The sequence below is a fragment of the Erpetoichthys calabaricus genome, chromosome 13, assembly GCF_900747795.2.
Source record: "Erpetoichthys calabaricus chromosome 13, fErpCal1.3, whole genome shotgun sequence".
Lineage (NCBI taxonomy): Eukaryota > Metazoa > Chordata > Cladistia > Polypteriformes > Polypteridae > Erpetoichthys > Erpetoichthys calabaricus.
In genome coordinates, this window is record NC_041406.2 from 60,485,489 (window position 1) to 60,499,564 (window position 14,076).

Genomic DNA, 14,076 nt, shown 5'->3' on the forward strand with positions numbered 1-14,076 from the left:
TAATGTTCTAGTTATTTAAGCCTTTTCTTACTATTTGGCACACAAGTGAATATGACACTGATGTAAGCTGCTTCTCTTTAGCATTCGTTTGTTCACAAGTAACTATCAGTGCTTGAATACACTTAAGGGAGTGTACAGAAAAAAGTAAACTAAAAAAGTAAGGTAAGCATTTTGTCATCATTAGGGGGCATAACTGCACCCTACAAGTGCTGAACAAAACCTCACAGACACAGTCTACGTATTCAAATACGTATTCTTTATTAAAACATACCTTTCACAGGCTTTTATAGCACAACAATACAGCATAGCAAAATAAATTCCTTCTCCTCTTTCTCCTTGGTTCCTCCGACTCACTTGGATGAGATCGAGCGACTTCTTTTATCTATGACCAGTGCTACTTCTAGGTCAAATTAAAGTGCCTGAAAGTCCCCACAGAACCCAACAGGTTTGCCTCATGAGACTACAGGTCCCAGCATGCCCTTTGGATGTCCTTGTGGGAATCCTAACCCAAGGATCCTGCCATCTAGCATATTGGGAGAGAAAATATTCAGCAATCCTCAACTCACCCAGTCCTTCCACTGCACTGGCCTCCCAGCTGGCTAAGAGTCCCTGTTCAATCCCAGCCAGGATGCCAGCCCATGTGTGCGGTCCATTAAAATTTAAAGCTATGGGAAAAAATATAAATATATGGTCTACTTACTTGAATTTTGACCCTTTACACTGTTGGAATTTGACATTAAAGTGGGCAGTGAAACCCAATTTTCTTTTCCCTCACAATAATTTTTGTTTTAATTTATACCAAACTAATTAAGGATTTTTATTTCCTCTTATTTTTGCATTTTGCTAACATTTCTTGCTTTTTTTTTGTTCTTTTTGCACAGGGCCGACCTGGCTTTGATGGTGAAAAGGTAAGTTCATCATATCTGACACTGGTCGGTATTCAAGTAACAATTTCATTGTACTGGGTACATGTAATATGACTGCTGTGTATTTTATTATCTACAATTGGTGGATTATTTTTGTCATTCAGCCATCCAAACTTTGTTTCACCCAGCTCCAAAAACAGATGACAGCAGAAGGTCTGAGTAAAAATGAAGTAGATTGACATACACCATTAATTTTTTTCAGTGTTAAGGAATGTATATGAGAAATGCTATCATGGGCTAATTGTCATAGTCTATTTTCAAATATTCAATGCAGTTTTGTATATGTCATGGAAAGTTCTGTGCTAGTTGCTAGCAGAGACATGCGTTTTAATTTCTGAATGAAGGGAGTGTCTCATACAAAATAATTAATTGAAATTCTGGTGTCATTTTTTTTTCTTATGATATCTTAATAATATAGCAGCCAGAGGTTTCCATGGTTTCTTTAGCAGTGTTTCAAATTAAACTGTGCTGTGAATGCAAGCCATGGCTTAAAGGTAATTTAGAGATGAAAGTAATGAACAAATTGGTTAAATTTTCAAATTACTCTAAATTAGGTAGATTATCAAATACCTCATAATCAGCAAAATCTATAAAATTACCTGTTAAAATTCAAATGTGAACAAGTATTACGTGAATGAAATTTGGGAATGATGATATGGAAATTATTATACAGTGGGAAAGCTGGAATTAGAAAGGTACATCTTTATGAGTAGGACTTGGAAGTCTCGGTGAACTTGTTTCTGTCCATGAACAGACTTCGCATCAAACCAGTTAAAAAGACAATCCAGACGTACAATAACATTTGGAATACAAATCAAATCTTTATAATGCACTTATAATGCCACACCTGGAGTGCGGTGTGCAGCTTTTTGATTCCCGTATAACAAGAAAGGCTTAGTTAGCTACCCCATATAAAAACGGGAGTAGCTACGGAAAAAGGAGAATACCAAGAAAGGATTAGTACCTTTAGAAAAATAACTACAGGGTATCAGACGTCAGAAAATGAATCCCTTCAGGTTAAACAGATGGAGATTATGAGAGTGTATGACAGAAAACATATACATTTGTAAGCAGAATAAGTAAGGTGGATGATAGACATCCATCCATTTATCCATCACTTTACTTAACTACTTGTTCGGTTTGGTGTTATGGGAGGCCAGTGCCTATTCCAGCAACATTGTTTTTAATTCAAAAAACAACCCTGGATGGGGTGACAGTCCATTCAAAGGAACACATAAATACACTCTGTCAAACTGGACCAAGCTACAGTTTCCATTGAACCCAACCTGCATGTCTTTGGAACATATGACAGCAAAAGCCATTTGGAAACAACAAGAATGTGTAAACTCTGCTTAGTCAATGACTGTGTATGAGAGTCAAATTCAGGACTTTGGATCTGTGAGCAATAACCACAATACTCTGTGCTACCTGGATTTTAGCTGTTACCTCAAAATAAGTTAAACAAGGACTCAGGAAACCAATGATTTATTTTACAATTTGTAGAAATGCTGGAAAGAATCTCTCCCTGAAGGAAGCTGTTGATAAATTGAGCAAAGTAACCTTTTGTCATCAAGTATTTTGTCTTTAGATAGCTTTCTTCTGCAGTTGTTTTATATTCAGCTAGTCCATTTATCTGTCTTTTCCAAATGAACACCATGCAACCTTGTCAGCCTTTTCTTTCTTTCTGGTCATCACTCCATGAATCTTCCCTCAATCTTATTGTTCTTTAGACCATAAGTTCTCTCAGTACATGTCCAATCCACATTTTCTTCCTTTCCATTATTGATGGGTTGAACCCACTCTCTTGTCCTACTATATGTAGGACCTATTCTTTTGTTTTTCCTTACACCTAGCCTACTAAGCTTCAAGAGCTACTAACTACATACTTTTGATAAAAAAATTAATGAAAAGCTACATTAGTAGTGTGGCGACATATGAGTGTGAGTTGTGGACGATACGAAATGAAGACATAATTAGTATAAACATAACCGAACTGACCTTGATTAGATATTATGTAGAGAATTACATATCTTGTCCAAATTGGAATATTTTTGTTAATCTATGAGAAGACTGACGAGTGTCCATTGCCAATGCTCTCATTGCTCTATGTGTTGTTCTTGTTATATCAACTGTCTTTTTACTACTGTCACTCTATCACATAACTAAGTCCTCCAACAGTACAAATAGAAAGCTGCAAATTAAGATTGTATTGTATATGCACAACTCATGTCATGTCTGTTCTTCATGTCTGCTGTTCTTGATTGATACTCTGTTTACTTTCCTATGCCATTTAGTGATTCTGTTTTTGAAGGATACTCGCCCTTGTGTGTTTGCAAAATTTTTATTGTCTGGAAATGTATAATACTCCAATTATCATTCTTAGGGTGAAAGAGGTGAATGTGGAAGTCCTGGAATAAAGGGAGACAGAGTAAGTTGACAAACATTTTGTTGCATATTTTCAAATGTGTAAATTGTTGGCACTGAAATATTGCTATGTACAGCACTGAGAATACAATGTCTCTAATTATATAAAATATGATTTCATTACCCAGGGACCAGTGGGGTCACATGGAGTGAGAGGACCTAGAGGGCCACAGGTATTTGTCTCCTTTAATTCAAAAATGACTTATAATTGGAAATTATATATTGCTAGTCACACAGATGCAGGGAGCAGTACAAGTATGTGTAACCAGAGTATTTCAAGTCAAAATTTTTAAAAAAAGGTGTTCCGCAGCAATCCTATATCTGGCCCTGAAGAACGAATTTCCGAAATGCAATGGCCGAAAGATATAATATAACTTCTGCCTTGCATTTCCTAAGTATGGATTGATGTGCAACACCTTACCGTTTTGAACTTGCACAAATGCACAAATCTGCATGACGTTTTTTACAAGAAATTATTTCCTATATATGCACTATATATGGATATTTTAAATTATTTATTTCGTTATTTTGAGATACTTCTTTATTGTTTCCAGTTGTTTTTAGTTTTTCTTATCTCACTGTTTAATTGACTGACTTTGGCAAATGTTTTCAGGTTGGAATTACTGTGCACTTTTTGTATATTTTTGGTATTGATTGTATGTAGTAATTATGATTATATTTGTTTAAAATAATTCCTACCACTTTCAGTGTATAAGTATTTAAAATAGCTACATTTCTGAATGTTCCTTTTTATTGGCTACTTTTTAGTTCTAAGTATGTGCCTTTCATTTAATTGTATCTCCTATAGGTTCTTGTTATTTTTATTTGTTTATTTTATTCTTTTATGATAATGGTATGTACAATTTAATGACAAGTGGTTTCCTGCTCCATTTGTATAGTGTAGGTTGTACAAAGAAAACCAAAATGTGTACTTCAAAGGCAGCTCGTACTTAAAAAAATGCAGCAGAAAGTGGAGAGTATGTAAAAAACAACAAAATAACTGAAACCTTATGTGCAGCCACTGTAACGTTTGCCACTGTCAAATTTTGTGAATGATTGACAGTGGAGGAATATTTCAAAAATGAACTCTGCAGTTTCCTCTTCTAGGTTTTCACTTGGGCCTTCATTACTTTCCTTTAGGGGGGTTGTGTGATTTGGGTTTAGGAACATCAAGAAATGCAAACTCTACATCAACAAGTCAAGTTTTCTTAAACAAGCTGAGAAAAGGCTGGATGAATTTTCCTTTCAGTGTTAAGCACAACATAAAAATGAATGGTTTTCACCGAAAGCATTAAGTCGATAGTATGCACGTAGCACCAAAAAGTGATTTTAAATTAGCCATCAAGAGACAATATTTTGAAATGTACTGAAATGTAGCCGTGACCCTGATCTGCACTCATGGAATGTGAAACAGGCTTAATGGTAATCCTGTCTATATACACATATGAAAGGCTGTGAATTGAAGCCTGAAGTTCATCTTGCTCGTCTATGCAGATCCTTACCTACCAAATTAGGATTTCCCTACTTGGATGTATGGTAGAAGATCAAATAAACGTTGTATCCTGTTTATTTCCGTCACTTCTATTTGGTATTATTTTCATTTCTTATAATGAGTTTAAATACATATGGATTTTTATGGCCAGAGTTGGATTTTTTTGGCATGAGTAATAAAAATAATAAAGTAGTGATCTGAAAAATAGCAACATTTAATGACAGATCCAGATCCAGACAATACGAAGGTCACATGAAGTCTAAAGAAATGTACAGACAATTCTCAGGAAGCCAGAATAGACCCCTGTTTAATCTGGCATGCAGTATATTTGGCATGAGTTGACTGTATATTAAAATAATTTACAGCAAGGAAAGAGTTCTTTTAAAATGTTTGCTTGGTTTCTGACATTTCTCCATTATTTTCAGTGTGGTTTTAAGGTGTATTCCTGTTCTTAGAGTTGAATATTCAGGACTGGCACTTGTGTAAACTTGCTTTCTACAGCTCATGGGGAGTTGCAATGTATTTTTTATAAGTACTATACATTTAAAGAGGCCACATTACATTTCAAGGAATTTACCCTTCTACCCAACCATTACTTGAACTCTCTTATTCAAATATAGAGTCACAGAGGAAAACACACAATACAAGAATCAGAAGTAATGTTGAGGCAGTAATATGATTCGTGCTTTGTCAGGCATCAGGATATTCTGTTTACAAAGCAAAAAGATCAGAATCTGCTGTTTTGGTATGTAGACATTGAGAGTAATAAAATGTCTCTCCATTCAAAGCTGTTGTTAGTTTTTGAAGAAATGAAAATAGATAAGCATAAAGATGAAGGGTATATATTTTAGTTGCTCCTCTAGATTAATGTTGATAATGGCTGAGTGGTGTTCACCTAGTGTCAACGCTTGGTCTACATTGGTCAAGTAGAAATATGAAAAAATGGATAATGCAGGAGAAAAATGTGCAGCAAAAGAAGAATGTCAGATCTCTTGAGCTGATGGGTGTTGTACTTGGACATTGGCCAACTAGGAATTTAGAAATGACATAAATCAGCACACCCATCATAATCCGGTGGAGCAGCAGAAGTTTCTGTCTCCACCCTTTCACAAGTGTACAGTACAACTCAGAGTGACATTGGTAAATTATATAAAAATTATTTTTTTGAAGATCTGTTAAACTGCATGTAATTTGAACATTATATTATCTTATATACACACAAAAAGACCAGACACTATGCCATCATACTCTTCTGATTTGGGCTGAGCTGAAAACGAAAAACCAGGGTGCATCTACATTCTGGGTTAGCTGTGATTTGTCTAGAGATAAATGGCATGAGGACTTAAATACTAGTGTGAATAACCAATCTCTGGATAAACTGAATTGCTCAGACATCATATACAGTGCATCTGGAAAGTATTCACAGCGCATCACTTTTTCCACATTTTGTTACGTTACAGCCTTATTCCAAAATGGATTAAATTCATTTTTTTCCTCAGAATTCTACACACTGCACCCCATAATGACAAAATGAAAAAAGTTTACTTGAGGTTTTTGCAAATTTATTAAAAATAAAAAAATTGAGAAAGCACATGTACATAAGTGGGCGGCACGGTGGCGCAGTGGTAGCGCTGCTGCCTCGCAGTTAGGAGACCCGGGTTCACTTCCCGGGTCCACCCTGCGTGGAGTTTGCATGTTCTCCCCGTGTCTGCGTGGGTTTCCTCCGGGCGCTCCGGTTTCCTTCCACAGTCCAAAGACATGCAGGTTAGGTGGATTGGCGATTCTAAATTGGCCCTAGTGTGTGCTTGGTGTGTGGGTGTGTTTGTGTGTGTCCTGCGGTGGGTTGGCACCCTGCCCGGGATTGGTTCCCTGCCTTGTGCCCTGTGTTGGCTGGGATTGGCTCCAGCAGACCCCCGTGACCCTGTGTTCGGATTCAGCGGGTTGGAAAATGGATGGATGGATGTACATAAGTATTCACAGCCTTTGCCATGAAGCTTGAAATTGAGCTCAGGTGCATCCTGTTTCCCCTGATCATCCTTGAGATGTTTCTGCAGCTTAATTGGAGTCCACCTGTGGTAAATTCAGTTGATTGGACATGATTTGGAAAGGCACACACCTGTCTATATAAGGTCCCACAGTTGACAGTTCATGTCAGAGCACAAACCAAGCATGAAGTCAAAGGAATTGTCTGTAGACCTCCGAGACAGGATTGTCTCGAGGCACAAATATGGAGAAGGTTACAGAAAAATGTCTGCTGCTTTGAAGGTCCCAATGAGCACATTGGCCTCCATCATCTGTAAGTGGAAGAAGTTTGAAACCACCAGGACTCTTCCTAGAGCTGGCCGGCCATCTAAACTGAGCGATCGAGGGAGAAGGGCCTTAGTCAGGGAGGTGACCAAGAACCCGATGGTCACTCTGTCAGAGCTCCAGAGGTTCTCTGTGGAGAGAGGAGAACCTTCCAGAAGGAAAACCATCTCTGCAGCAATCTACCAATCAGGCCTGTATGGTAGAATGGCCAGACGGAAGCCACTCCTTAGTAAAAGGCACATGGCAGCCCACCTGGAGTTTACCAAAAGGCACCTGAAGGACTCTCAGACCATGAGAAAGAAAATTCTCTGGTTTGATTAGACAAAGATTGAACTCTTTGGTGTGAATGCCAGACGTCACGTTTGGAGGAAACCTGGCACCATCCCTACAGTGAAGCATGGTGGTGGCAGCATCATGCTGTGGGGATGTTTTTCAGCGGCAGGAACTGGGAGACTAGTCAAGATAAAGAGAAAGATGACTGCAGCAATGTACAGAGACATCCTGGATGAAAACCTATCAAATCTCAATCCAGTCTCTCATCACGTGTAGCTTCCAGCTGGTGAAGTGAGCTGCCCACCTCCATTCGAAATTTGGACTCCCTCAATGCGTTTAAGAAGCATTTGAAGAGTCTCTTGTTTGGTGAAATCCTGTCTAATTCATATGAGCTGTTAGGTTTTGTAACTTAAGAATTGTAACTATTTTGCATTTAATTCCAAGCTCTTCACCTGTTGGTTATCAATTTTCAATGTTGTCCAGTCATACTTACTGTATTCCAGAACACTCCACCAGACTGATGATTACTTGAATATGTTGACCTCTTTTGGAAGTTTCTTCAGATACAAATGTCTCCTAAGCAAATAGAAGTAAATGTAAATGTGACCGGCGGTGTGCTGGCACCCTGCCCAGGGTTTGTTTCCTGCCTTGCACCCTGTGTTAGCTGGGTTTGGCTCCAGCAGACCCCCGTGACCCTGTAGTTAGGATATAGCGGGTTGGATAATGGATGGATGGATGTAAATGTGACTTGTGTACTCTAGGACTTAAAGTAGCTCTGTGCATTCAGTGGCCAGCTGCTATAGTACATTTGCAAGCCAAGAACAAACAAGCAGGTGTTCAGAGTTTTAAGGGTGAAATTACTTACTGTATTTGAAAAATCATAGAGATGTCCAAGATAGCTGTTGAAATAAATGATTGTGCTCTTGTAACATAAGTAGACAGATAAAGGAGAAGATTTCATGTCCTGGGAGGTTTATTTGCCACTTATTTCAGAGTTGATTGTAAGGTAGTACGGTGTGCAAAAACACTGCCATTGTTGCCTGCTGCACAGAATTGTGGAAATTTATAGTCGTCCTCTCCTCAGTCAAGACAACTGAGGAATGATGTGTTTATCCTTTGTTAATGAATCAGTGGTGGGAGTGACAGTAGGCAGAGAGGAGGGAAGGGCCAGCTTGGATTGCGGATTTTCTTGCAGACAGAACTATGATTTCCCTTTCCTCTTCTGCAACTCTTTCCTGTGGTACCAGTCCTGGTATGCTCGATCAGATAATCACACCCTTGACACTGCCTAGGAAAGATTTACTGCACCACCTACTTACTGTATCTAGACTGAAATGCATGTCATTTATAACTACAGGACGATGGATTTTACTTGTCTGTGTATTTTGTGAATTGGATTCATATATTAGGCAGAATTGCTTCATTTTAAGGGATATGTCACGCACTGCCTTTAGTGTTTTTATATTGTTAGGTGGGTGTCAAAATCTCATTTGGTGGAATGGATAGATTTGTCCACATTTGGATTAGTCAGCAGTAGGTGCATGCATTTGCGACCAGGAAGATTCCAGTTTGTGGCAGACATGGCAGGTAGCTGTCATAATATCTTTATTATTATTATTACATACGTAGCTCCATGAATCCCTCCTTCTGTCTGTTTTTGAGCCTGCTTAGTATAATTCAAGGCTGTGGGGGACAGTCATTACAGAGCATATACTGAAACTTGTCATAATCTGTCTGGCCGACATCCCCTGTATTATTTTTATTTTTGTGTTTGTTTTTTGTTTTCCTCATTATGCCATTTTGCCACAATTGTTGCCATTTTCTACAGGCTGACATACCATGTATTATTTTTATTTTTGTGCCATATTATGCGATTTCCTTCAATTTGTGCAGTATTGTCAAGGGTTCTGTCCTCTTGTTTACTGTTGTTATTATTGTTGCCTGTGACATTAGGTGATTACGTAATATTGTCAAATTCTTTCTTTTTCTCCTCACAGCAGTCAAGTTAATTGCAAATAAAACTAATAGCGGCTTGCAATTTAAAATTTCAATTAAAATTTTTTTGTGTAGTGTTGTTTTTCATCTTTAACATTTGTTATTTTGACTTCTAATTTTTGGAACCTAGCTTGTTAATTAGCTATCCAGTGACTGACCTTTTTAACATTTTCTGATTTTCCTGGTCCATTTTTAATTTGTATGTATGTATGTATGTATGTATGCATTTAGGTGGCATGGTGGCGCAGTGGGTAGTGCTGCTGCCTCGCAGCTGGGAGACCTGGGGACCTGGGTTTGCTTCCCGGGTCCTCCCTGCGTGGAGTTTGCATGTTCTCCCCGTGTCTGCGTGGGTTTCCTCCGGGCGCTCCGGTTTCCTCCCACAGTCCAAAGACATGCAGGTTAGGTGGATTGGCGATTCTAAATTGGCCCTAGTGTGTGCTTGGTGTGTGGTGGGTGTGTTTGTGTGTGTCCTGCGGTGGGTTGGCACCCTGCCCGGGATTGGTTCCTGCCTTGTGCCCTGTGTTGGCTGAGATTGGCTCCAGCAGACCCCCATGACCCTGTGTTCGGATTCAGCGGGTTGGAAGATAGATGGATGGATGTATGCATTTATTTATTTATTGTCCTTTGGGAGTTGGGTTTACTTTCTGGCCAAAATAAGTTTGTCATTTGAGACTTGCCAATTAAAGATGGTCTCTCATTAAAAAGCTTGTAGTTTAACGGGATGTCAAACTTCATGATTGCACTTGCTTTTCTTGTGTCTGAGCATTGTCAGGTTACATGACTAGAAGCCACACAGTATGTCAAATTAGATGACTGCATGAAAACTTTCCAGGACAGTTGAATATCTCCAAAGTACCGTGAGATTACTCTTTTTTTCTGACAGCTAGTAACGTGTTGTTTGATTGAGCTGGTGCTCATTCAAAGGTTTAAAGTATGCCAAGTTCAGCAGCAATCTTGGCCCTTCATTTTTTTTCTTTTTTATCTTGTTTGTGTTTCTTTTTTCCATTCTTTTATTGTATGTAAAACATATGACATTGGACAGATGAGTCTCTTTTTTTGCCAGCTCCAAAACACCTGTGTTCCTTATTCCTTGTTGCTGCAGTATATGCATTGCACTTTTGGGTGAGTTCTCATTGGCTGTCAGCTGTCATATGCACACAAGCCCACCCTTACAACTTAAGTCATAATTTGGCTCACTGGAGCATGCTGTCACTGCCTCTGACAAGATTAGCTTATGTAAGTAAAGTCTGTGACTGTAAATCGCTGGAAGTATCACATAATGTAACAGGGCCTAAATCTGATAAACAAGTGTTTCCGATATGAAAGGAAAATGGGAGAACTCAGAGGAAAAAATACACCATCATGGAAGTTCAACACAGACAAATCCCAGGCTAAGATTTGAATCTAGAAATCTGGAGGTGTGGCCCACCTGCTGCCTTTCACTAGTTTCTTCTGCTTCAGGTACATTATACAGTAGGAGAAACAGACATTAAAACAAGACATTATATAGTAGGAGAAATTAGAATACTAACATTTATGTGCCAGGCTAAATTTAACTACTTGTGCCCTTGTCTACTGCTTTAAATGTGAGCGATATTTTCTTAAAGGCCTGCCATTAGCAGGATTTTAACATTAGCTGTTGTGTCCAGTTAGTAAAGAACTTCTGGTCACTGAAGTCCATACTGTATTGAAAGAAAGTTGCTTTGGAGAATATGGTTATCAACTGGTCATCAACTGTAAAAGAATCTTCAGCTTGCTTTAAATCTTTCTGCTAATGAAAAGGGAGTTAAGAGGAGAGAAAAGCTTAGCAATTTTTCCTAATGACCCAATGGGTTGGAGCAACAATGAAAGAAACAAAAAGAGCAACTTGCTTAGGATGCTTTGCCATTTGTAGAAATATAATAGATTTCCTGTTTTATGTAATTACATTCTAGGGCTTAACTGGACCAATAGGTGATGCAGGACCTGAAGGAACGCCTGGTCCAAAGGTAAGAATAATTCTGTTTTGAAGTTTATTTTGTAAGTGAGAGGACCTGCCCTGATTTAGACTGCCATCTTTTCTGGATGCTGCATGTGTTCCCACCTCTGGGACCCCTGGCATTACCATTTTAACAAAATGGAATCAGTGGGTGTTTATTTTTTTCGATATTTTTGGTAAACATTTCAGAGTGCCCTCTCATTTGTTATTTAACTACTTACTGTACATACTGTACATCTGCCTATGTGCTCTTTCTTCTTCTCTTTATAAGCTTTACCCACTCTTCTGTGGGGTGGCTATATCAGACCATTCTCCTCCACTTTTGTCTGTGGTATACTTCCTAACCTGACACCCCTTTCTCCCTCAGATTCCCTCCTCACACAGTACATTCACTTTCTCTTCCTCCTCTTCTCTTCCATCCTGACACCTCTATATCCATGATTCATCTCCATGCAGTATTTACCTGTCTTCTCATTATATGCCTGTACCACTTTAACTTTCTTTCCTGCATTTTCTTTGAGATTTCCCCAGCTTTAACTGTACCTCTGATTCTCTCATTCCTGATCTTATCAAGCCTTCTTACACAACACATTCATCTTAGCATCCTCATTTCTGTAGCATCCAGTTTCCTTTTTAACTGCACAGGTTTCTGATCCATACAACAATGCTGGACTGACCTCAGTTTTATACACTTTACCCTTCACTCTTGCACTGACTCTTCGGTAAAATATCACTTCTTATTGCATTCTATGGTTTATTTCTAGATGTGGCTCTCCATCCTCTGTTATGGCCGTGCTCATTATGAGAAGGATATTGCCAGATATTCAGGATTTTGATATTGGCCTAAAACTAGCTTATTCAAAAACAGATATTTTTTTCTTATGTTAACCGATCTATTCAGCCATTTCCTGAACCCAATTATTGCAGGTATAGGGTTGCAGGGGTACGGAGCAATCTGGCAGTTCTGGACAAAGACAGTAACCAGCTGTGGAGGGAACAAAAGTTATTTGGGTTGGAGTCGGTGGCACAGACCAGAAAGCAGGAGACAGAGCTGGAGGTAGCTGAGTTAAAGATGTTAAGATTTGCGTTGGGTGTGATGAGGATGGATAGGATTAGTAATGAGTACATTAGAGGGTCAGCTCAGGTTGGACGGTTGGGAAATAAAGTCAGAGAGGCAAGATTGTGTTGGTTTGGACATGTGCAGAGGAGAGATGCTGAGTATATTGGGAGAAGGATGTGAAGGATAGAGCTGCCAGGGAAGAGAAAAAGAGGAAGGCCTAAGAGAAGGTTTATGGATGTGGTGAGAGAGGACATGCAGGTGATGGGTGTAGCAGAACAAGATGCAGAGGACAGAAAGATATGGAAGACAATGATCTGTTGTGGCAACCCCTAATGGGAGCAGCTGAAAGAAGAGAAAGAAGAAGATAAAATACACCATCATGCAGCATCTGTCCTTTCCAGATCTTTTTCTTGCTTTGTGCCCAGTGTTGCAGGGATGAGCGCTTGTCCCCTGCTACACTGAATTGGTTTAAGCGGGCTTTGAGAATAAGTGATTAAACAATATCATGCATTGACACTTTTAAAGAACATTTTTAGTATAAGAGAGAAATCACCAAATCTACTAATCTCAGTTGGTCCATTGATGTGAAATTGTGCTTTAATACATAAAGACAAAACAACAAATACATTTTCACATGTTACTGAGAACATCTTTCCAGTTCTAAAAGTGTTATTTTTGAATTCACAACCTGAAACAGGTATCACAGAAAAAAGTTCATAAATCAAGCAGCAAAACAGAAGTGTATCACAGAATTAAAGGTACTTAAATTAAGTACATAAATCAAATGCACAGAACCTCTTTGTGGAATCATTGTAAATACGGAAATCTCGTGCAATGTTTTATGACTTCCTGACACATGCTAATGTCAAGAGAGCTTCTTTTTCTTTTTTGAACTTGACACTACTAGCAGAGTATGAAGTGTGTTCATGTTTGACAAGCTCAAATAGTACAATAAGCTGTGGTTTTAAGATCTGAAATGGAAAAATGCCTCTGTGGTACACATTCAGCTCTCCCAATCGCAAATGTAAGAATTTGAAAGACCTGACAGGAGAAAATATGTTTGTACATGTTGTGATTTCTGGTAACTTGTCTCATTTCTAGATAAATTCATTTAACAATTTTAGATTAATTCAACTTTATAGCTACTACTATAATGCAAGACAAAAGTATTTTTCTGTTGTTCTGTAATATTGCTCATATTTATTTTATATGGCTATTATAGTAAAAACTTTGTAAGTATGCCAAGTAAAATTAGAATTCCTAATCTTATGCACGTCTTTTGCTGGCTTCAGGCAGGCATACATTTGAAAGGAACTGTTTAGGTAGAGCAACAGGGAATGCTTTGTTGAAAGGAGTACAGTTGCTAGCTGAATGTCATACTGTATTAATAATGTCTGAAATTGCTAGACTGGAAAAATATTCTTTAGCAGCAGATTTTTGGAACACAAAGACAATGAATGAGAAATTATATTTTACCAGAGCTACAGTCATATATCAGAGTTGTGAACTGTGTTACATACTTTTATCAGGTGCAGTAGCGGAGGCCCTAACACTCAAAAATTCCAACAGTATTCTAGTAGTACTAGGGTGTTGTACCGTGTTAGCCATTATGAATGTAGAG

General features: G+C 38.5%; 1 protein-coding gene across 1 annotated transcript in view; it reads left to right on the top strand.

Annotated features, from left to right (window-relative positions):
• LOC114663754 (collagen alpha-1(XXVIII) chain-like) overlaps positions 1 to 14,076 on the top strand; it is a 179,102-nt gene that overhangs the window by 83,045 nt on the left and 81,981 nt on the right. Inside the window, exons 8-11 of the mRNA XM_028817679.2 lie at positions 882 to 908; positions 3,310 to 3,354; positions 3,479 to 3,523; positions 11,352 to 11,405. Coding sequence (XP_028673512.2) covers positions 882 to 908; positions 3,310 to 3,354; positions 3,479 to 3,523; positions 11,352 to 11,405 — 171 coding nt within the window. The remainder of the gene's footprint in view (positions 1 to 881; positions 909 to 3,309; positions 3,355 to 3,478; positions 3,524 to 11,351; positions 11,406 to 14,076) is intronic.